The 22441-nt window shown below is 49.0% G+C and overlaps 2 protein-coding genes across 5 annotated transcripts in view; one reads left to right on the forward strand and one right to left on the reverse strand.

Annotated features, from left to right (window-relative positions):
• Window positions 1-3247: 3247 nt before the first annotated feature.
• METTL21A (methyltransferase 21A, HSPA lysine) lies at window positions 3248-6150 on the reverse strand. 3 transcript variants are annotated; one of them, XM_075711097.1, is made up of 3 exons: window positions 6004-6150; window positions 4739-4850; window positions 3248-3681 (listed from the first exon to the last, which is right to left on the reverse strand). In XM_075711097.1, the coding sequence occupies exons 1-3, from the start codon at window positions 6148-6150 to the stop codon at window positions 3284-3286; spliced, it is 657 nt and encodes a 218-aa protein (XP_075567212.1). In that variant the 3' UTR covers window positions 3248-3283. The 3 variants fall into 3 exon arrangements, with proteins under 3 accessions (XP_075567212.1, XP_075567210.1, XP_075567213.1); XM_075711095.1 differs by having other exon boundaries at window positions 3248-3704; window positions 4723-4850; XM_075711098.1 differs by having other exon boundaries at window positions 3587-3754.
• A 12852-nt stretch (window positions 6151-19002) lies between these two features.
• CCNYL1 (cyclin Y like 1) overlaps window positions 19003-22441 on the forward strand; it is a 34936-nt gene continuing 31497 nt past the window's right edge. For both annotated transcript variants that reach the window (XM_075710351.1, XM_075710352.1), the window contains exon 1: window positions 19003-19237. In XM_075710351.1, coding sequence (XP_075566466.1) covers window positions 19003-19237 — 235 coding nt within the window. The remainder of the gene's footprint in view (window positions 19238-22441) is intronic.

Below are 22441 nucleotides of genomic sequence, written 5' to 3' on the forward strand. Positions count from 1 at the left end.
GATCCTCTCCCTAGGGTGAGTATTTTATTTCTCAAGAGACTGTTTACGCATTGCTCCGCTACTCGGGGACCTGTGCCCAAACACATTCTCCCTACAAATGAGTTCACATCATCTGTTACAAAACAGGACCAATGCACTGGAACCGCCCAAAAGAGAGTCACACTGACTTCTCTACTGCTGGGATGAAGAGGGTGACTGGAAGTGCTTGGGCAGGGTGTAATTGCCAAACAGCCGCTGAAGCATTACCATGCATCATCTCAGACTAGAGCAGAAGCTCACCTGGGACCAATTGGTCAGGACACCAGAGTTTGCAGGTGTCATCACGGAGGGCTGCTCTCTGTGTGCTCTCTCACCGGGCAATTACGCCTCTGCCACTTCTGTCCTGCACGTCTGGCGTGGTTCACTCCCGACATCTCCCTGAAGCTAAGTGTGATGGGAATATAAAAAAGCTGTGAAGCCCAGCCTGGGACAACAGAAGGCACTGCTCACTGCCTGGTGCGGGTGGGTGTTAGCGCTGCCCAGTGGGAATGGGCTGTAGGTCTCAGCTGAGTTATGTTTTCACAGTTGGTGCCTGCCCCTAAACACTCCAGCTTAAAAAGCAACCAGAACAAATGTGCTTGTGGTGGTGGCCTAACCACAATATTCCTGGGTCTAGTCTGCTGAATCTAAAGGAGTGCCTGCAGCCCAGTAGCAGTCAGAGGAGAAGGTGTCCCCTTGAGGGGGTGCCACTTGCTGAGCTGGGGAGGGGCCACCAAGAGCTCAGGTCTGCAGGTCAAGGGCAAGGCACTCACTCACCATGAGCTGCCAGTGTCATCTCATGCTTTTCTCCACAAGTATTTACTTACAGGCAGTAGCATTGCTTCAAGCCTTCAAACACACTCCTTCAGGTTTGCATATAGCTGCTGTGCAACAGCAACACGGCAAAAGAAGCCAAGCCTGGTCTCTTCTGGCACATGCCTGCTCTCACAGGAAGGCTACAGACTGTAACAGCAGCAATGGGAAAACAGACACTGAAAGCAGCTAAACAATTAGAAAGCGATGCAATTAAACTGGTTTGTTTTAAAAGTACAAAACTTTTCCTGTCGTTGAAGCAGGGCCTGGAGCAAAGCCCCCTTCTTAGAAGTGTGTAGGTTGGTGCACTAGGCTTTATTCTGTCCTACACTGGGCTTTATTGTGTCTAATTTAAGTAGGGTTTTTAAGCATGTTCCTACTATGGCAACAACGCAGGCTGCTAAGACTCTCAGTGTCGCAAGCTGCAGCCTCTTGCAAGGGCCAAGCGCAGCCAGGTAGCAGGCTTTCCCCATGCACCTTCACATGCGCTCATAAGCCTGAGCACCAGCATGCTGCTTTCTGCCAGCTCCAGCCTGGGGGGAGCCTAACATACAGTGACCGTAGACGAGCTCGGAGGGAAGGGAACACCAGTGGGGAGGAAAAGGAAAAGGAGTGGTGAGAACTACAGCCACGCTCCAAAAACTAGGGGAGAGGTCGTAATTTTTTTTCAACCGTTGCTCACCCAGTTGATAGGACACAAAAAGCCTTGTCTGGCACATTAAATCTCATATCACGTTTTGCTTTTAATTAAAGGTGCTGTCTTCCTTCCCTCAAAGGGACTTCAACTATTTTCAGACTGCAGATGCCCAGCCAGCTGCGTAAGTACTCTTTTAGTGACACCATGTGGCTCCTGAGGGTAGTGTTGTCAGCAAGTGTTCAGAGCAGCAACTCTCAGGCCGGGTCCAGAGCCAAGCAAGGAACTTGGCTGAAAACATGCGAGACACATCAGGGATGAAGCACAAGACCTTCAGGCCTCATTCACGGGAGCTGTAATGATAAATGTGTCATCTCCATTTCCACATTACAGTCTGCACGTCACTTCTGGACCACAGACCCTCTGCATCTTTTCCAGTTAGGAAGTTTGATGGAAGCAGAAGTGGTAAAGAGCTCCCAACGTCCATGGCCCGAAGCAGCTGCTGGTGTTTGCTGTTGCCAGTGCCAAAGAAATGCACACACTTAAAGCCTGAACCTGACCTGGGGCTTTCTAAGTTAAGTTTAAAGAAAAATGTTCCACATCCGAAAAAAAACCCCAAACCAACCCTATAGTAATTCCTGCATTTAGAAGCGTAGCTGTCTTCTGTTAGGCCATTGTTTTCCCCAGTTTCATTCTTCCACCACTAGAAAGAGAAGGAAGTCTGCAGGTGTTTTTACAAGCTCAAGGTATGAAGTCAGTTACTTAGAACGGCATCTAACTACCACCGTGCACAGAAAGCACGCCGAAATCTAGACACTGACTGCCCAAGGTCCCAAGTAATACAAGAATAAGTACTCCCCCAGCTACACTCTACAGCAGCACCTTCCTCTCCTAAATAACAGCTCTGGAAGACAGAGTGAGCCACAAACAAAGGCAGAAAGTAGAACATTATTTAGCAGTACTTTGAGAGTCAAGGACTGATTTGATAAAGAACAATTTGAGTCTCCTTGTTTCACTTCCCTGCTGGCACACATGCATGTGTATCCGCTCCGAGGAGCCTTGATCTGTGCGAGGGAAAGTTACCTTGTTACGGACAACCCAAGAACCACGACTGCTTCAGTACTGCAGGCATAGCCTCCATGCTTGCAAGTCAGGTTAAAAACACTTTTTCTAAGTTGGCTTACTCTGCAGCGTTGATTCCCAACCCGCCCCCCTACACAGATCTTGTTCTTTGTTTCCCTATGCCTCTTCAATTGCAGCAGTGACAGCAATACAACTTTACAGCAGCTGCCTTTGTTGGTTTTGCCCTTTAAGTGGTTTCTTTTACCACAGCTTTTAAGATGTAAAAGGCCTGAAGAGTTAAAGCATTTAGATCTGGAGTCTTAGCTTATATTTCATCCACTTTTACTTTTCTAGAGTTAAGGAAGTGATAAGGGGAAAAAAAATCCCCCTCTAATCTATTTCTAAGTTTCCCACAGAAATGTGTGGAAAAAGCATGGTTTGATTTTAAACAACAAATCTTTTGATGACATTTTTGATGCCTGGAGATTTCTGCAACTTAAATCAGTCTCAAAAATCACATTTGATAAAAAGTCAGTGGCAGACCCTATACAACTGTACTGAGAAATGAAGCAGAGGTTCAATATGCAGAGCAGAAGTACAGCCCTTGCTGTATCAGACCAAGCGATCAGGCAAGACCATCAGAACAAGAAGCCAGTGAAATAACACAATGACAATTATATGCTTAGGAGCAAGTGTATTGAGTAGAAACAAGGGGAGGATTGAACAGCATCAGTGGTTTACTAACAAAGCATAGAGTCAAAAGTCATCCTTGCGACTACCCCTCTGTGCTTTGTAGATATGAACATCCTTACTGGAATCATAGTGGACCTCATATACAGAGAAACGGCCTCTCAGCATCTTCAGGAATTTGTGATCCCGTTCATAGCGGATACGACAGGAAAGAAGAATCACAGTTTGCTCTGAGCACAGGTGCTCCAGTGTCTGAAGCAGTTCTGCAAAGGTTTCTTCCAGATAAACGATGTCTGCACCCAGGATGAAGTCAAATGCTCCTGGAGGGAAGTTACCCAGGTCTTTTCCCCAAGTCAGTTCCTTCACCACAGCTCTCGGACGTAGTTCAGAAGGTAAGTTAGCCTGCACATTTGACTCCAGGAACTCCAGTGCTGCCGCCCTGTCTGTGATGGTAACACGAGCACCTAAGCGGTACAGGAGTATATGTCTCAGACATACAGTCAATGTCCATAAATATAGCATTTGCAATACAATCCTCTAAGGCAAGCAGACTCCTTAGTTCCTGTTAAACATTAACAACTCCCCTGAGCTGCCTGATTAAAAACAAAGAAAAGAACAAAACAAGCAAAAAGCCCACTATCTACATACATTCTACCCTTAATCAGTCACTTAAGAATATAAAGTGTACTCCACGTGAAGATTAAGTTGGGTTGGGAATAAAAAGTGTTTTCTGGAGCTTTTTTTTAGTGCATGGAAGCAGAGAAGTTACTTTCTGCCTTTCCATAGGTGACAACAGAGTAAGTTACAGGGATTGTTACAACTAACCTGCTCTAATGCCGTATTTGTTCAGTAGGAGAGAGGCAGCTAGACAGCGTCTTTCACAGGTCAGACAAAAGTTATGCCTGTGTGATTTTGCATGGCACGATGATTGTATTTTGTCAAACTGCTTTGTTTTTATTATTTCAACAGGCACCTTCCACAGCCACTAGAGCTTTGAATTACAAAGTTAACCTGGGACAGTTAGCGCAAATTTAACATAGTAGCTGGTCCCTGCCTCAGCCACAGACAGATCACAGGCAAATCACTGCATTTCTCCAGACCTTGGTTTCCCTGTCTGTAAGATAGGCTAACAAGGCTTACGCAAACTCAGAGAGTGGTTTCTGTCTGTAGATTTATCTGTGCTGCATACAAGGACAAGTGGAAGCCCGCAAGCACAGCACTCACTCCCTTGGGGGAGAATAGCTGCAGAACTTCATGCTGCTGAGCTGAGTACCATAGTAACAGGCGTCAGCCTTAACAAGGTCCCACCATAAAATAAACTGCAGTGGCACCGCCGCTACAATAAATAACACAGCAGGCTCTGAAGGATAACAAGAAGGGAAGATGACTCACACAGGAAACATCACAGATTACATATGTAGCTTTGGTGTTAACTTCTATACCAGGTATGTAGATGTAAAAGTGCCAGTTTTACTGCAGTTGTAAATTGCTTTAAACAAACAAACAAACAAAAGCCCTTACCCAATAACGTGGCCACTATTCCTAGCAATCCAGTTCCAGCTCCCAGCTCTATCACAGACCGATCCCTGAGATCAATGCCTCCCATCTCCAAATAAGTACACAAGACAACAGCCTAAACCAAGAGACAAGAGCAATTAAGCACAGGCCTCATTTCAGTCATACTGAACACTGGATTTCTGATTTACACAGAGAGAAAAGGTTATGGGAAGGGTCAGGCACTTCAGGTCTGCAGCAAGACTTTGTTCAGCCGTTCTCTGCCTCCTGTGTGCACATGCGGTCTTTTTATGAGTTTTATGGAAGACTCTTACAGGCAAAAGCAAAAAAAGAACCACAGAGGTTACAACTCGGATGTGGCAACACTGCTTCGTGAATCCCCAAAGATAACAGGAGGCAGGAAAGAGTTGCATTTGGAAAGGAAAAGCTGGGGGGAGTCAGACACTGGTGAATAAACAGAATATTGCAAAAGTCCAGGATAAGGTTTCATAGTATCTTGCATGGTATTTCAAAAGGTTTCTGCCCAACACTGGCAAGCAGTCCAGAAGGACATAGGGAAAGTAAAGTAATAACACTTTTTGTGTTAATAACACTGTTTGTATCTAACGTGTGTTGCATTTTACAGAAATCTTGACAAGGAGCCCTCTCCATAGCAAGTTTTGTCAAAGCCGATGTCGGGAAAGACCAACAGCCCTGTGCACCAATTCAGTTGAGGAGTTTGCTCAAATTGCTGCTCCACTTCTTTAAAGCTAGAGGTAAAAGTGCAATTTGTGTCTGGACAGAGACCCGACCGATGGGAAGCCCTTGCATTCCTACAGCAGTACCGCGACCGACTGCCCTGCAGCCTTGGGCCCGCCACAGCCCCCTCTGGTTTTGGCGGTTCTTATCCCCGAGATAAAGTCTATCAGCAGGCCTCCTCGACGCTACGAGCAGCGGGATGCGTGCTGTGCTCTCAAGGGCCCCTGTGAAGAAACGGGTGAGAGTTCTGTGAGTTATCCGGAAGGTTTCCTGTATTTGGCACGGGCCGTGCAGGGTTTACGGTGGCACGTTTCCCCTGGAGTCTTCCAGCATCTCTTAGGAGGAAGAAAAAAAAAAGGGGGGGGGGGGCAGAGTTTAACGATTTCTTTTTGTAAAAAGGAAAAATTCTTATAGAGAAAAAGCCTTCCCTTAATCCAACGTTAAGTATTTTTTTCTAAGGCGATTCTGAAAGCAAGGGCAAGCGCTACAGGCAGCCATGAGGCACAGAAGGCTCCGTTCGGTGCAACACCTACCGCGTCCCAGACCACGGCCGCCACGCCCAGCCGCCGCCAGTCCTGCTTGAGGCGGATGGTGCGGCTGGCGAAGCGGTAAGCGGCCGCGGGGCTGTGCAGCTGCCGCGCTCCCCAGCCAGCTCCCTCCTCGTAGGGGACCAGGGCCATCCCGCCGGCGGCCGGTCGCCTTCTGCGGCGCGGCGGGGCCCGGCCCCGGCCCCGGCCCCGGCCCCTCCCGCCCCGGCTCAGCGCTGCCGCGGCCTCCGCGCCCGGCGCGCAGGAGCCGGCGCCGGCGGCAGGGCCCTCCCCGAGCGCCTCGCTCCCCCTCGGCCCGCCCTGGCCGCCGCCGGGCCCGGGCCCGCTCCGCCCCGGGGCCGAGCCAGAGGGGCGAGGGCAGGGGAAGGCCCGGGGCCGCCGCGGGGAAGGGCCCGGCTCTCCCCCGGGCCCGGCCCCTCGCCGCCCGGCCCGCCCGCTACTCACGCTTCGCAGGCCCGGGGCCGCCGCCGAGCGCCCGGCCCGGCCCCCAGCGCCGCAGCCTGGGGCGGGTGCGGCCTCCCCGGCTGGGGAACGGCGGCGCTCGGCGGCCTCCCCCGGCCAGGCGGGGGGGGTCAAATCACGGGTGAAGAGGGACGAGGGTGGGGCTGAACCGTCCCCAGAGCGCTGCGGCTCCGCGGCCGCGGCGGGAGGGAGGGGGGCGGCAGGGCGGAGCGCAGGCCGCGGCTGGCCGCGATGGCCGCGGCCCGGGGCTGGCGCCGGCCATCACGGCCTTGGCAGCGTGGGGTATGGCGCCGGGAAGCCGCTGGCTGGGTGAGGGCTGTGCCTGCGCCCGTCCCTGGGAGGTCCTCGGGGCAGCCCCGAGGGGAAGAGCATTGCGCTGCTTCCTGCGGGAGGCTGGGGCCCGGGGGCTGCTCGCATGTTCAGCCCTACGTGCCATGACAGAAGGTATGAGGTGCGACACGCCCTGTGGGACATTGTCTGCTGTGCCCCCAGCCTCTGTGGTTCCAGCTCGTGGCTTTTGTTTCAGGGGGTTTTGGAACTTGCTGGAAAGGAAAGGCGTTTGTCTAGCCCACCGGCCTCGTCCTCCGTTGCTGGCACGGTGAACATTGTCTCTGCAAGTGCTCATCACCAGCCTGGAAGCAGTGCCTCAACGCCTGGGTAACCGTGGCAGAAACAACAATTCATGTGCAGCTCAGTCAGAGCATTGACCGAGGCAGTAAAGCCAAAGTTGCCCTCGGGTGGTGGTGTGGCAGTAACACTCCTGCGGCATTGTTTGTGCATGGGCTCCTTTTCACCTTTGGCTCTGTTTAATCTCTTGTTTGGCAAAACAACACAGTGCTCCTCTCCTTTGTGTGTCTCCATCTCCAGTTACTTGAACTTCCTCCAAAGACTGCTAAAGGCCACGGGAGGGCTGGGGAAGCGTCCTGGCACCGCTTGCGCTCTGGCTTCCTGGAGGCGCTGCTGCAGGTACTCCACGAAAAGGCGCAGGACCTCCAGCCATGCTCCTCAGCCTCTGCGAGGGGCCAGGCCTCGTCTGCAAAGGAGCGCACCTGGGGGAGCATCTCCAGGGGCTTTGTGACTCGGCAGCTCCCAGTGTCGCCACCAATGGGGCAAGGCTGGCCCTCAAAGTTGGGGAGTGTAACCAGCTCCAGAAAACATCCACGCTCTTTCCCACAGGGAGCAGCAAATCTGGCTGGCAGGCGAAAGCAAATGTTACATCTGAAAGCCGTTGATTTCAACGGGGTGGCTCAAGGTTCATGAAAGCCTTTGTGGAGGAGCATTACAGGCTGCACAGGGGTAGCAGGAACTAAAGCTTGTTTTTAGGGTTCTGCTACTGTAGGGGAATGGAAACCAGAATTTCACTTGCCCCAAACCAGTTCATACTTGTCTTACGGCAACTCAGACTTCTCCTCATAAACATGCCAGAGCAGGTGCGATGATTCAGCTTACTGTGGTTTTATGTCCTAAAGTGCTGGTCCCTTGCCACTACTCCTGCTTTTGAGAGTTTGAAACTGCTTGTGCTATTATCTTGATTATTTTTTTAATTATTTATACAGGCAGTGTGGGAAAAACAATGAGAGTGATTACACTTGAAATGAGAACTCTGGTTGGATGAGTCTTTTAATCACTTGTGCTGTGCCTAACCTACACCATCAGGCAAATGGAGGGAAACTCCCAAATGGCACAAAGCTTTTGCCTCCACCTCCGGCACCACTTGCCAGCCCTGGGATCCCCAGCCGAGGAGATGTGGAAGAGAGTACAGCAGGGCTCCAGTGCTCCAAACTGCCTCCTTTTTTCCCCACCCTAGAGCAGTTTTCTTCCCCTGCAGTATTTCATGAGATCTAGGGTCTGGCAAAACAGCAACTAGAGTGAAAGAAGGCTATATGTAAAAATTTATACATTTGTTCTCAAAGGCAATAATGCAGAGAGTGCTTTTATCCCAAGAACATGGTTTTGTAAGTCAGGTATCCATGAAAATCTTTGGAGCCAAGCAGGTTCTCTACTAATCCTGCTCCGCTTCCCAGAACTATTTCCCCTTCTTTCTTGCTAATGTTACTTTGGCACTGACTTCTGTGAGCCTTATACAGGAGGTCAGAAATTACTTTCCAGATCATAACTGGATAGTGAAGCTATTGAAAGGGAAGCAAATCCACTAGAAGTCCAGTAGGGGCCCTGATTCCCCATATTCGTTCTAAGCCTACATCTACCTGCTTTTCCCCTCTCCAAATCCATTTTCTAAGAAGGTACAGTGCCCAAGTATTATAGTGACAGAGAAAGAGACTTGGTTTGTTCCACCCTTCCTGACCGTAAAAGGATAAGGAAAACACAACAACAGAGAATTATGCCTGAAACAGTTGCCCAGAACTGAAATGATTTTTCTCCCAGCAGGGCAGGAGCTTAGCGCAAAAATAAAGTTGCAAGAACACAGCCTGGTTCAGCTTTTAAACACTGCGGAAGACTACAAGGACACCTAAGCTTTAGATAAACTTGCAAAGTAGGGAATAACTGATTTTAAGTAAGCAGGAATGAGTTAAAGTATAAACAAACACCGATTCATGCACACTTTTAGCTTATTCAACTACTTGATACAGCAAAGTCACAATGTGTCCAACTATAAGTAAATCCTGCTACCTCAGATGCAGGTAAGCTGCTTGGGGTAATTAAGAAAAAGTGTTTAAGAGCAGTGGTCCCTGTAATACTCAGAAGATCAAAGAATCAAGTAGATGAGACAGAAATGGGAGCAAATTATTTTGAAGCTATACTAATATACCTCCCTTTCTGAAATCTTTTCTTCCCTGCTTAATATTTAAAATCCTCTCTTAGAAGTGAACGTGACAGTTATTGGGAGAGTTCTGCAGACACTGCATGTACCGCACGGCTGCGCATGGATTTTGGAGCCATCCATGATACAGGGAAAATACTGCATCCCTCACACAGTCTCTGGTTACCAAGGCAAAAGCAGGTATAAATAGAAACAATCTGATTTTTTTTTTAAACTCTATCTAGAAACCTGTGTTGTTGATAACCCTCTGACAGCAACGCCTTATTCCAAATGGTTCTGTTCTACACTTGTGTAGAAACTTCTGGTCGTACATGTTTAATCCTTTCCTCTAAATAAATAGCAGCTACTTCTGGTTGTCATTCCACTGAAATAGGAAAACTGTCTGTGAAGTAAACTTTGGACAAATATGTATTTTGCTAAGAGCTTTAGTCAAAGAAATGAACACAAGCTAACACAAAGCTTGGAGGAAAACCCAGAAAAGAAAAGAAAGTGCTTTTTCTCCCTAAATAACACCGTAAGTGGCAATTCAAATGACTAGCAGTGAAATGATTTAACAATCTTTACATTTTCATCTTCACCAGTAGCTTCCAGATTCTCCACACCAGTGAGATAGATGGGGCGGTGTATCAATTGCTGTTAAATACAAAGGGAATAAACCAGAGATTAATTTGGCTGGTGACAGCATGCAGTTGCAGAATCAAGACAGCCTCAGCTTGAACTGATCTGGATCATCTTCGAAACCAATGGGGTGAATTAAAAATAAAAGCTTAAGTTTCTGCAGAAACTGACGGGTTATCAGTAGACCTTATAACTTGCTGCTTCAGCAAGATCCTTGCAAAAAATTTTAAATACTGAAATACATGGATGGTCTGATCTAGCGTGTCATTTCCTTTACACACAGAGTTACATTAAACAATGGAAGTAATGATCAAAAAGATAAAGATGTATAATTTCTTAAGTGCTTGAGCTGAAACGCAGGACGTTTCTGGAGCCTCTGAAGAGGGAATAGTTCCCGTCAGTAACATTACATTCATGCCTTCAACGTCGCATCTTGATAAACTGTCATACATAATCACCACGTTTATTAAAATGTCTTGTTACAGAAAGATCACTTAGCTTCTATGGAATTATGTGACTGATCTCTCAAAGGCCTTGCAGGTCTGAAAGCTGACATTATTCTGAAGTTTTAATTAAGGAACAAAAAGCAAAATGAGTAAGCTCTTCTTCGCAAGCAACCATTGCAGTTCGAGCTGCACTTTATTGGCTGGAAACCTCCTCCACTTAACACTACGCTTTCCAGATGTTCGCAGACCTACAGCCTTACCACATCTCCAGCTGCTGGACTTCCAGGCCATGAGATGCCGCATGTCAGATCTCAATGACGGGAGAGTCCCTAACCCATCGGAGCACAACTGACACGTGAGCGGGCATCGGTGCACACACGGGTGGATACCGGGAAGGGCTGCTCCAGCAGTGCTCCTGTGAGCGTGGGGCTGTGGTAGGGAAGCGGCAGCACGGTGCTGTGATTTCCTTCCTCCGCCAGCAGCTTCTGTGCTCATTGGAGCTGGCTGATGGTTGTAGGCCAGGGTAACACGTGTGTCTGGTGTGTGGGAAACTGGGGCAGGGAAAAATGCTGAAAAATATCTCCATTTTCTGGGGTCTGAGTATGCATCTAGAGGCTTAATGTTAAGTGGCCAAATTTCTGATGTGCTCTACACATAATTGGAGAGGAAATTACAGTGCAAGCAATGCACTGTATTAATTTAAAACTAGTTAGCAACAACTAATTTAAAACAATTTAAAAACAATTATATGGACAGGCAGACAACAGCTACAGCATTCACATAGATGCAAAAGCATCTGCCTCAGTGCAGAGGTTACCCTTTTAAAACCAAGAAGAACCCAAGTTTAGGAAAAATGTGGGGGGTTTAGTGTTATTTGTAATGGTATTGGCAGTGTTTCTCTTCTCCGCTCCTTAGAAAGAAAATCCTTCAGACAATGGAGAAGAAGGAAGAGTCAAGTCTAAGCAATTTCAGGTACCTTAAAGCTAATAGGAAGGGCTCCTCAGAGCCACCTTCCAGGCTTTGGTGGCCCAGGGTTGGAATTAAACCTTCAGAAGTTTACCCTAAACAAACTTACTGCAGGGCTTATGCGTGCAATTTCACTTTTCTGAATGAAGTCATGCATCCATGTTAATGTTTGTGTTAAAATACTGGAACGCATTTACCTTTTCCTCCTAGGAAATTTGTATCCGTGACCTGCAGTAACAGCTATTTCTAACACCTGGTACATCAAAATAGTAGTTCTGCCAGCCCTCTGCCCGAGAGCGCACAAAGCACAGCTTTGCAGGCCTCCGTCTTTCTTGGCTTCAGCACATTTCAAATTCTCAGGTATTAAGTCTCCATTAACTCTACCTTAGCCTTTGATAGCTGTGAAGCTAGTTTTATTTTTCCTTTAGACAAAATGAAGGTAGGGTCAGAAAAGAGAAGCTAAGGTAAAGAAATGTTAACTGCCTTATGTTTGCGCTGTTGGTATCCCTGCAGTGATCCAGATGCTAGCATGCTAGCCAAGAAGCTTCTGTGTTTCCTGTAATGACATCTTAGATTGCTGCAGAGGCAAGAGGACAGATTTAATCAATGACAACAGCACTGCAGTCTGTCCTGATGCTGTGAAGCACAGGCTCCCAGCCCTAGTTTGCATGTATTGATCGCTAGCCAAGGGTCGTACAGAAGATGATGTAAAACTGTGAAAATTTAGGGCTACTAAATATCCACCCTGTGTGTTCTGAACAACCTCACTGGTTACTTTTTTCCCTGATAACACTGGAAATTTCTGTTTCCCTAACTACTGTTTTGCTTCAGGCTTTTTCCCTTAAATGGCCATAGTCTTATGTTACTTGTCAGCTTCAAAAGACAATCACGTGTGCAATATTTTTGTCCTGTCAGCTGGTAGTGGATTTCAAAACAGGATGCCTATTTTTCCCCCCATTATTTGCAACAGTGAGACACAGAAGTCTGAGCTTTTGTTTTCAGTTGGTTATACAGGTTGAACCTGGTGATTCATTCTTCCTGCAGCTACGTTTCCAGGAAAAGACGAAGTCCTGGCTCTTCTCCAAGTTATCCATAGACTGCTTGAGAGTAAGATCAGAAAGCACTCCTTCTCCCGCAGCTGGGACACTTTCTAAGAAGGGAGAAACTGAACAAAACACACCCCAGAGCTGGTGTTATCACCCTGCAGACAAGCAAGGAGGCACATGGCCTTGGAAAGGCATGTGCAATACTAAGTCAAGGTGAAGATAACAGCAGAATTTGCTGGATTTGATTCTTGGCCCTGTGAAGCACAACCGAGCATTTGCAAGGAGCCATTCTCCATTTCTGGGACTGAAGGCAACTGTGCAGCTGGATGGCTTACCAAAAATCCTACAATTTAATTTCAAGTGGTTTAAGAGACTCTCAGCTTCTTGTTGCAGTTGGTGTGGGCAAGAACATACCCTTGGATTTGGGAATTTTTCAAGAGTCATTATTCAGATAGGAGCTGGTAACTATGGTTTCAGACATCTCCTCTCAGGGATACTGCTGCTCGCAGATGAAGGGAAGCCTGGTTTTGCATCATGAAGCAAGGGACTGTAGGGTTGTGTGGTTATGAACACAAGCGCTAAGCTTTTGGAGAGGGAGTTAAATAAAAACATACACAAATCTACCTACAAGTAACCATCGCAGGGAAAGCTTGAGGTAGGAAATGTAAAGACTTGTCTGAGAAGCAGAGTTCCTTTGAACACAAGCAGACAGCAGCTCACATGTATGGGGCAAACGGGCCAAGTAAAGAGACAGAATTACCTTCCCCTGTGAGCCCACAAGCCAAAACACAGCTGGTAGCACTAATATTAGTCCTGTCAAGCCTGGCAGTCTTCATTTATTATGCACCCTGCAAATAATTATACATATAGTTAAGCTTATAGCTCAGAAGCTGCATTCAGTAGTTGGCAGGGTATGTTCCTCGCTGGTATAGATCCTTTGACCTCCTTAGACTCGCACCAGGAGTGAATCTGGTCCTTTGTATTTTCAGAATAAATCATAGGTCTTTTTCATCTCTGCATCTCAGGAATATAGGTTGCTCCTCCTTCGGCTGTCATCACGATCTGGCTTAGGTTTTGTTTCAGGATCCTGCCTGGCCTTCCTTAAAGGCTGTGTGGAGTTCTCCTGGCGATTACAGCAACCTCCCCAGAGGGCTTAAAGTAGGATTTGCTTCCCACATTTTGAAAAGTTGCTTTCCCTTTTGTGAAAATTAAAGCAAACACACTCTCTCCCCACCATGTATTATTAAAAGTTAAACATGAGCCATCACTTGGAGGAGGAATGAAGGCCTGTATAACAAACTTGCTGTCTTTAGGGAATAGTGACATTAAGTGTCAAAGTTATAAACTCCTATCCACGCTGGCATTAACACCCACTGGAATCCATTCGACAGTCAGTACCCTTGAGCTATTACTTGGTAGGTTACATTTAGGTCACATTTTCTGTGTGAACACAAATAAAAGAGAATCACTTTTTATCTTCATAAAAGCAAGATTCTGTTTTGGTTTTTTTTTAAGAAAAAAAAGCAAACCTACAATGCCAGAACAAGTCAAAAGCTGCTCTGCTCCTCTCTGTTCCCCGGGAGAAAGATGCAGTATGCTTTTAAGGAACAGCCCTAGGGACCCTACTGAAGTTACTCCTACCCTTGGTTTCCAGAGAGGTGCATCTTGCCCCCAGCAGCTGTGTCCCCACCCCGATCGCATCTGTGCATGCTCTGGGCGCTGCAAATCCCTGGTCTGCCTGCTGTGGCTCAGCTGGGCAGCACCTTGCAAGGAAAGCTGCTATAATTTGCCTTCACATTAAGGCATGGCTGCCTCGGTGGGGAATAGCTGCCAGGTGGGAGAGGGGACGCTCTCCCCAAGCGGAGCAGGGCATGGCGCATGGCTGCTGGCTGCAGTGCAGTGGCAGCTCCTGCTGCATCGCCCTGCTGTGTGCTTAGAGCCTGGCCAGCACTCCGGGGGGGGATGTTTTGATGTGTGGACCTTCAGGACAGCACTAAGAGCTGGCCCTTCTTCCCCATAGTGAGCAACTGAAACCTGTTAGGTACACAACTGAAACAGGCAAAGACAGATAGAACTAAAAAAACCCAGGATGCCTTCATTTGAGGATCACACCCACCTAAAATCCAGGACTTTGGTCTGTGCCCTCCTTGCCTGAGTTATCCTGGTTGAATGCAGCAGTGCTCAAATGAAATTAAACGTAATCCCTAAGAGGTTAATTGAGCATGAATGCTCACACTAATCCAAACTACAAATACTGCATGCATTTAAAGCCGAGCAATAAACTGTTTTCTGGTCCCATAAGAAAAAGCTTTCTCAACATTTTAAGAAGTGTTTGGCCAGTGCAGAGGAAGACAAAAGTTCTTTCTGACTTGTTTGACATGTCTGCAAACATGCGGGTTGGAGCCCCATTCAGAATAGGCTGTAGCTCGTGATCAGGGTTCTTCCCAAGTGTCTGCCTCTGGCTTGAAGCAAGCAAGCAAATATGCCCATGAATCCTGTTGCCATCAACTTGCAAGTCTCTCTCATGGCGGTTTTCACCCAGTACACCTTGCACGCAGAGCATCCTTCCCAAGCGAGGCGCAGAAACGGCGCACTGCCATCGGTGGGACTGGCGCTTGCCAGTGTCACCCTCAGCTCCTCCCCAGGAATAGCAGCGATTCTCCCCCGCTACCTGGGACATTGTTATTGCTACTCTGCAGTAAGACTTACTAATCTTTATGGGCCAGCCCTGTAATCGGGAGAGCTCAATAAAACTGACCCACCCTCCTTGCACTGTCACCTACGTGGGAATTGCCGTACCCTGGCCGCAGCCCTGGTGAACCAGGACAGCCCTGAAACCAGGTGGGGGCTGAATGCTGCAACTAATGGGAAATGCTTCAAGCAGGGTGGAAAACCAGTTCAGTCCAGCTGTCAGTCGGTCATGTAAAAGCACGGTATTTGGTGTTTGTGAGCGAGGGAGGGTTGCTCAGAGAGAAGGGGCAGTAATGGAGGGTCCCATGGCACAGACCTCTCTTCCCAGAGCAGGATGAAAAGGGGTTGAATCTCAACAGTCCATAGTAAGGTATTTTTGTCTTACGCATTCATTATTGCCAAGATCCCGGCATCCAAAATGCCTACTTATCATGCAAAATGTGGAACGAGGTATGTGCTGCCCATTGTACATCAAAGTAATTGATTTTTTTATAATGGCAACTGTCTGATGATTCAGTGGGGTAAATCAAGCAAAACAGTAGAAAGATGAGACAGAAAATAGGAAGAGAACCAGGACTGGTAATAAATCATGGTAGATGGTATTCAGTATATTGCTATAGCAGTAAGTCAATAGAGTGCTAAGCTGCATAAATAAAAGATAATGTGTTTCATCTCTGCAGGGTGTTGCTCAGGTGATACCCATTGAAAGGATTGCCTGGTTCTGCAGAAAATATACACAGCAACAGGTTTTGTCATATTATCCTGATAAATCAGATCTGTATTAAGATTTTAAGAGTTACTTTGCCAAAATGGAGGGAGAAATGAATATTCCTCATTACTGCAGCTACAAGGAAACATGCACAGATATGGAAATTACTCCTTATTGGTGTGCTGAGGTATGTGGAAGCGGAAGCTTAAATTCTCCTGGAATGTCGGGGAGGTGGGACAGTTTGCTGTTTCTGTGATTTCCAGGGATTAAAGTCAGCTTCCTCTTGCTTAAGGCCTACATGAATAAGGCTACACAGGGGAACAGGCTACTGATTACTTTCATCCCTCTGCATGTTTGTATATATCCTGATACTCTGCAACAGCGCTAGCGCGGGGGAAGAGCGGCCCTCCTCTCTTCCCCTTTGCAGCATTACACACTGAGAACAAGTATGAGACCCATGGGAAATTTCAGCCTCCAGGAGGCAGAGGAACCAAAACCTCACGCCCAAATAGCAGTGAGACACGTCACGTACTCCAGCCACTCCGAGTTCCCAGCATTTTTCATGTACTGGGACAAGTATGTGCGGTTTTGGCTGTTGCCCTTGATGGCTGCATCCCGGCACTCGGCCGCCCAGTGAGCCACTCTTGCTCACTTCTTCTTTGCCCTTGAACAAGGATTTTCCACTGTCCAAAACCACAGCTTTGGCAAAGGGCTCTCTGAGGCTCCTCCAAAGCCCAGACTTAGCAGAGGACCCAGCTTGCTGCTGGGATCCCACGAGGCACTTGCTGCGGTTGTACCTCCCTCCGCCGATGCCAGGCAGCCCCATACGCAGGCACTGGCATGGCTGCCAGGATCGGGACAGACACAGTTTAAGAAACGAACGCTCGGCGTTGTGGCTGGCTGGCTGAGATGTGCAGATTTGCCTGTGATTCCTACCACCGCTCCGGATGGAGCAGGCCCGCCTCTGTCGGCGTTGAGCTGCCGGACGGGGCCCGGCAGCGCAGCAGGAGTGCAGCTTGCTCAGCCGCTGCTGCTTTTTCAAATAGAGTCAGCCAGGTGCAAAAAAGTAAGGGTATTGCTTTTCTGGTGTAAGAGGGTAAATTATGCCAGTTTTAATATTAAATAGTACAGATGCAAGCCAGCTCTTATTCTTGCTTCAGAATTAATTACTTCACTAAACCACACCAACCCTCTGGCTTTATTCTCTTCCCCCCCATCCTCACCAAAAATCAGTGGATGCAATTGCAGAGGGAAGAAAACACTGACTTCCGAATGGCTGTTTTGCATGGAGCCCCTTTCTTCCCTCCCTGACTCAGGCGAGTCTCCTGTCCCACCCGATGGTCCTTCCCAGGCCTGGGAGTAGGACCCGCCGTCCTACAGCTTTCCAAGCAGAGTACAGAGGCTGCGGAGGGACGTTGGGCTGAAGTGGTTCAAAAAGCGCTGAAAGCAAATCTTCTCTGAGGCCCTCACGTAATCCACAGCGAGGGCAGATTTCTCCGGAGTAACAAGGCTTTACAAACTGTCAGTAGCATGTAGAGAGGCTTAGCTAACACAGCTTAGAGAACTTGCCGGCAAGTGAAAAAGTATAATTCATCAGTCTGAGGGAATAATCCTCATATAAGACTATAAATCATTTTGTTCCTCCCTTTATTGTGCCTGGGATTAAGTTGTACAGATTCGAGAAATGCAGCACCTATGACTTCCTCTCTTCAAAGAAACTAGGCATGGTTCGTCTGAAAACTCTGCGTCCGCGATCACATGGGAGAGCCAACGTTAGGATTTGTCCTACAAAATGGAGTAAAACCCTGAGCCTGCCTATCTCTGGAATAACTGCAAGCACGATAGCAGTGTTTTGTAGTATTTTGTGTGTTCTTAAGTCTTCTGCAGAGCCATTCTTCTTATCAGGGGCCAGAGGTAAATTTCTGTAGCGATAGCGAGGTGATCCATTGCAGAATGACGTATGTTTTGTGTTTATCAGGACCTCTGACTGCTGTGGGTATCTTGCCCTCTAATCCATCTTCCCCGGAGTGTATTTGAGCATTCCAGTCCTCTGAGAAGCTCTCAGGTAGCTGAGACTCACCAAGCAAAAATGCAGCTGCTGGAGACTGTCAATACAGCGAAAAGAAAGTCCCTGGGAATCCCAGCGGCCACGTGTAATGTTTCCTGCCCAGACTGCATGCAGGTAACAGGCAGAGCAGCAAGTAAGCCATAAGCGAGCAGTGGGGTGCAGCATTGCTTGTGCTCAACTACTCAAGGGACTTCACCGTGAAGTCACCCAAACCGACCGCGGAGCACCCAGCTGCGTGCCCCAGCCCAGCCAGGCCCCCAGCAACACCAGCCACCCGCTTAGCACCCATGGGGACAGGTGAGCGAAACACCCCAGGCCGACCCAGAAGCCCTTAGAACCTTTAATAATGGGGGAAAAGAGCCGGCGAGACTCGCAAACAACCTTTTAAACTTACACGAGCAGCACCGAGGCTGCCTGCACCCCTTACCAAGCCTCTCCGGACTGCTGCGCCCAACCACCGCCGGGGCAGCCCACGGGAGGGATATTATTTACGTCGTTATTTATTAATGCATTTCTGTATTTTTTATTATACCGTATTGTTGCTTTTTATTATTTCATTACCACTCCAGCACTGCTGGTATTTTTACGCCGCTGCCGCCGCAGCAGCAGCACCCGCGCGGCCGGGCCGCGCGCCGGGTGCCCGCGGGGGCGGGGCCGAGGGCGCGGCACCGCCAGGGGGCGGGCTGAGGTGGGCGGGGCCGAGGGGGCGGGGCCGAGGGGCCGCGGCCGGCGCTGCGTGTGCGTGTGCGCGTGGGGAGGGAAGGGGGCGGGCCAGGAAGGGCCCGGCGGCGGCCGCGTGACGACCCCCGCGCCCATTGGCGGAGCGGCGTCACGCGGCGCCACGGCGGGAGGCGATTGGGTGGGAGCGAGGCGGGGCCGGGCCTCCCTCCCCCGCCCCCGGCCTCCCCCCGCCCCTCCCCCGGCCCGGGGGAAGGTGGCCGCTCGCGCGAGGTCCGTTGCTCGCCGCGCGCAGGAGGCGGCGGGGGGGCTCGCGCGGCCGTCGGGGCGGGCGGGGGCTGCGCCTGGCCTGGCCTGGCCGGGGCGGCGGCGGCGGTGGTGGTGATGCGGCGCTGAGGCCCGCCCCTCCCTGCGGCCCGCCCTCCCTCAGCCCGGCGCCTCAGCTCCCCCTCCGCCCCCTCCCCCGCCCCAGCCCGGGAGCCGCGTAGCCGGGGCCCGGCGGGGGAGCTCCGAGCTCCATGGGCAACACCGTCACCTGCTGCGTATCCCCGGACGCCAGCCCCAAGCTCAGCCGGGCCCGCGGCGGCGGCGGCGGCGGGGCAGCGCCGGGGCCCGACCGCTGGGCGGACGCGTACCAGGCGGCGGCGGCGGGCGGCGGCGGCTCGGGATCGGCGGAGGCCGAGTCGGGGGACTCGGATCCCGGCGGCGGCGGCCCCCACCTCCAGCACATCAGCGACCGGGAGTTCCCGGATGGTGAGCGGCGGCGGCGGGGGGCGAGCGGCGGGTCCGGACGGGCGGCGGGGAGCGCCGGGCACCGCATCCCCGCCCCGCCGGCGGCTGTCCCCGCGGTGCCCCCGCCCCGCTCCGCCCCGCCGCGGGTGGGTGCCCGGGGGGACCGGCAGCCCGGGGCGCGGCGCTTCCCCGCCCGCGGCGCGCCCCCTTTGTCCCGGCGGCGGGGGGAGCGGAGCCTGCGGTCCGGGGAGCCCTTCGGGGAGCGGGGTCCGGCCCGCCGCCGGCCGGCCCCGCGCCGCACCCCAAGCAAAGTTCCCCGCGGCTGTCACCGCTCTGACAGCTCGGGGGTTTCCGGCGGGGACGCCGCCTTGCTGCCGCCGGACGGGGGTAGTCGGCTGCGGGTCCGGGGCCTCTTCCCGAAGTGAAAGCCGCGGGGCCGCAGCAGCCGGCCAAGGGCGGAGGAGCGGCCGGCTCCCCCCCCGCCCCTGCCCGGGGAGTGCCGGGCCGGGCTCCCTGGCTGCCCCGCTGGCCGCTCCCGGCCCGCTGGAGAGAGGGGTCGGGGAACCCGAAGGAATCATGGCAGAGGCCCCGGGTGCTCCCTTCTGAGCTGGAAGTCCGGCTGCTCGTTTCTCTTTAACTATGGAATCGTGACTCAGTCGTAATGTTCAGGCAGTTCACGAAAGCTGCTGCATTTCCAGTCTGTGTTGAACAGGAGGAAGGAAGAGGGTGTGTGGGGAATAAGGGAATTAAAAATTACAAAGATCGTGTGCATATGACATCATTGTGGCTGGAGGTGGGTAACATAATCTAGCTATGCAGGGTGCTCGGTTATAGCTGTGGACTCATTACACTGAGGTTCCTTGTCATGTAGCTCTCGGTGTTCCCAATTTGCTTTCCTTGAGCTCGTAGCAAAGTAGGTGTTTGCCGTTCAGATTCCTTCCAGTTATACCTGGAGCACTGGTGCCACACAGACTTGCTCTGTAATGCGTCTCCTTTTCAGACATGCCTAGGAAGAGCTTGCAGGTTTGTGCTGCAGTGAGTTACCGAGACAACATGTAACAGGTTAGGGGTGCTCACGTCTGTCTGTATGCTCACGTGATACCGTAAGCATACAGCACAGTGTAATAGCTGATGATATTCAAAACTTAGTTTAATTAACAAGCGTCTTGCTATTCCTTTTTATAATTATAGCCACACCTATATGAAATATATTCAGTTGAAAAAAGATAGCCCGTCTCACATCTTTAATGTACAATGCATGCAATAACAGTTATCACTGGCCCTACAGATTCATCTTGAACTTAAGAAAAAATTTTTGGCTGTTAGAGAGAAACTGGCTGCAGAAGAGTGTGAGGAAACCTTCAGAAATGGAATTATTAAACTTGCATGGTTCTGCACAGCACCATATGGTGCAGCTGTTACAGAAACGAGATGGAACAGTCAGCCCGTTGGATCTCCTTTGAGACAGCTGTGCAATAATACAGCAGTAGGAGAAATTATATTTGCCATCTAGGAGAAATAAAACTTTATTTTTGCAAGAAGATATTAGAGAAGTCTCTCAACTCTCCCATACTCGTTAAGGGAGGAGGAGCTAAACTCCCTAAGGATTCTAACAAGCCAAGCAAAAATGCCTAAGCTAAATAAATTTGCTCAGGAATAAGGGTTGTATTTGTTTGAATCTTTAGTGTGTGATCTTGTCAGCGGTGCTAAGTAACTAGGCTTAATTGTGAATTCATCCAGATGTCAGAACTGGCCTTGAAGTAGGGAAGTATTTAATTTCTTGAATTTGCAGACATGAATAAAAGTATATAGTCCAAGAATAAGATAGTAGCTGTCTATCACAAATTTTACTTCTGTGGCTACGGAAACTTTAGTCTTGAGGCAGGAGGTAATCTTAAAATTAGAACTGCATAAGTAGTATATGTTTTAGATGATTTTAAAGATCACTTTTACAGTGGTATGTGGTTCACTATTGCATGGCCTCAGAAGTAGATCTGCTACAAATGATAGATGCTATTTGTCTACAGTTTTCTGATTTATATAACTGTTCAGGGCAGCAAAAAGCATCAAAGTTTGATATCTTTATAAGAATACAATTCTGGATGGTCAATACTAGAAGTAAAACTTCTTGTGTTCATTTTTGAATGTTATAAAGCGCTACCAGGTTAGGATTGAGGCAGCTAACTTCAAAACATAAAGCATTATTTGTGAAGTCTGAAATGGAGTGTTATGAAACAGGTGTTATAATGAAATTTTAAGCAATACTGCTATCTGTTTAATTTAAGACCTTCTATGAAAATAATAAATCTGTAAACACAGCACTTGCATATACCAGATAGCTGTGCTTATCCCTCTTAACTCTAAGATATAAAAGCTGTCAGCACACCCAAACTCTGCAAGCAGCCTACATGTTTCTGTGCTGTTGACTACTACAGAGCATTAGTTTGTTGCTGTAGTGGTAAGTAGTCCAGCAGTTTAATTTGAGGGATAAATATTACTTCTGTAATCTTTTAATGTGTAATATAATAGGTTAGCTAAGATGCCAGTTTTATCAGTAACAGAAGGCTGGGAACCTACTAACTGGCCTTTTCTTGAATGCTTTCATGGGGGAAAAAGAAAGCCACAGGGAAAAAAAGTGAAGATCATCTTGGCTATTTTTGTTCCATGCTGCTCAGTTCTAGGAATTTCTAAGAACGTAGCTAAATATATCAGAAAGCTAGCATCCAAATGTGATGGAGATACGTCGTTCCTTAAATTTCTATCTTTAAGTTGTTTCTTGTTCTTAAGTCTGTCTTAATACTTTTGCATTTGTTTTGCTAAAATTAAATGTTTTGGTTGTATCAGGAATGCAGAAGTTACCAGCTGAGCTTTGGACTTTTTGGTTTGTATTGTTTTGTCTTGCTTTTTTGTAGCAAGTGGAATGTGGTCCTCACAGGTCTATGCTCTTAAATGAGGATTATTCTGTAGCTTCTCCAGCATGCTACTTAATAGGCACTACTTTCCAGTCAGCACTGCTCAGATTGTCTGTATCAGATCAGAATGAAATGAGAAAAATCTTACCTTCTTAAAATGGGGAGGTTATGAAGTGGTATTTATGTAAGACAAAAAAAGGAGTGGTAAGTGGGATGGAGATAAAACACACTGTGAAACTGAAAGGTAATGTTTCAACAAAAGTTAATTCAAATTGCCAGATCCAGTGCTAAGAGAGAATTTAAAGGATGGCTT

Source organism: Pelecanus crispus, chromosome 5 (genome assembly GCF_030463565.1).
Source record: "Pelecanus crispus isolate bPelCri1 chromosome 5, bPelCri1.pri, whole genome shotgun sequence".
Lineage (NCBI taxonomy): Eukaryota > Metazoa > Chordata > Aves > Pelecaniformes > Pelecanidae > Pelecanus > Pelecanus crispus.

Excerpts from the sequence above, each read along its gene's own strand:
- METTL21A (XM_075711095.1), bottom strand. The coding sequence starts at position 6,150 with ATGGCCCTGGTCCCCTACGAGGAGGGAGCTGGCTGGGGAGCGCGGCAG. Across the intron at positions 4,851-6,003 it reads CGGCCGTGGTCTGGGACGCG|GCTGTTGTCTTGTGTACTTA; the intron begins GTAGGTGTTGCA and ends CTCTTGGTTTAG. Across the intron at positions 3,705-4,722 it reads TTGGGTAAGGGCTTTTGTTT|ACATATACTCCTGTACCGCT; the intron begins GTTTGTTTGTTT and ends TGTATGTCTGAG.